General features: G+C 76.7%; 1 protein-coding gene across 1 annotated transcript in view; it reads left to right on the forward strand.

The window, feature by feature from the left end:
- The window catches only part of LOC119592236 (activating transcription factor 3-like), a gene marked incomplete in the record, with an annotated part of 5,641 nt that overhangs the window by 2,458 nt on the left and 2,926 nt on the right, over positions 1-257 (forward strand). Inside the window, 1 exon segment of the mRNA XM_037941068.1 lies at positions 1-257. Within this exon segment, the coding sequence (XP_037796996.1) occupies positions 1-257 (257 nt within the window).

A 257-nucleotide genomic window follows, 5' to 3' on the forward strand; every position in this document is an offset into this window, starting at 1 on the left:
GCGCGGGCAAGGCGGCAGGCTACGGCTACCAGTGCCTGGGCCCCGCCACGCGCCCGCACGAGTTCACGCCCCCCAACGCCCTCCCGCCCCTCAAGCCCCTGTACACGAGCCCGAAGTCCCGAGGCGGCTCGGGGCTCGTGCGCTACAGTCCCTACGGCGGCCGCCACCCGCCCGTCCCGTCCCCGCTGGCCACCCACGCCCACCCGCAGCCCGGAAACCTGGCATGTGGCGACGCCTACGGCCAGCCCGCCCCCCAG

This window comes from Penaeus monodon, chromosome 29 (genome assembly GCF_015228065.2).
Source record: "Penaeus monodon isolate SGIC_2016 chromosome 29, NSTDA_Pmon_1, whole genome shotgun sequence".
NCBI classification, from domain to species: Eukaryota; Metazoa; Arthropoda; class Malacostraca; order Decapoda; family Penaeidae; genus Penaeus; species Penaeus monodon.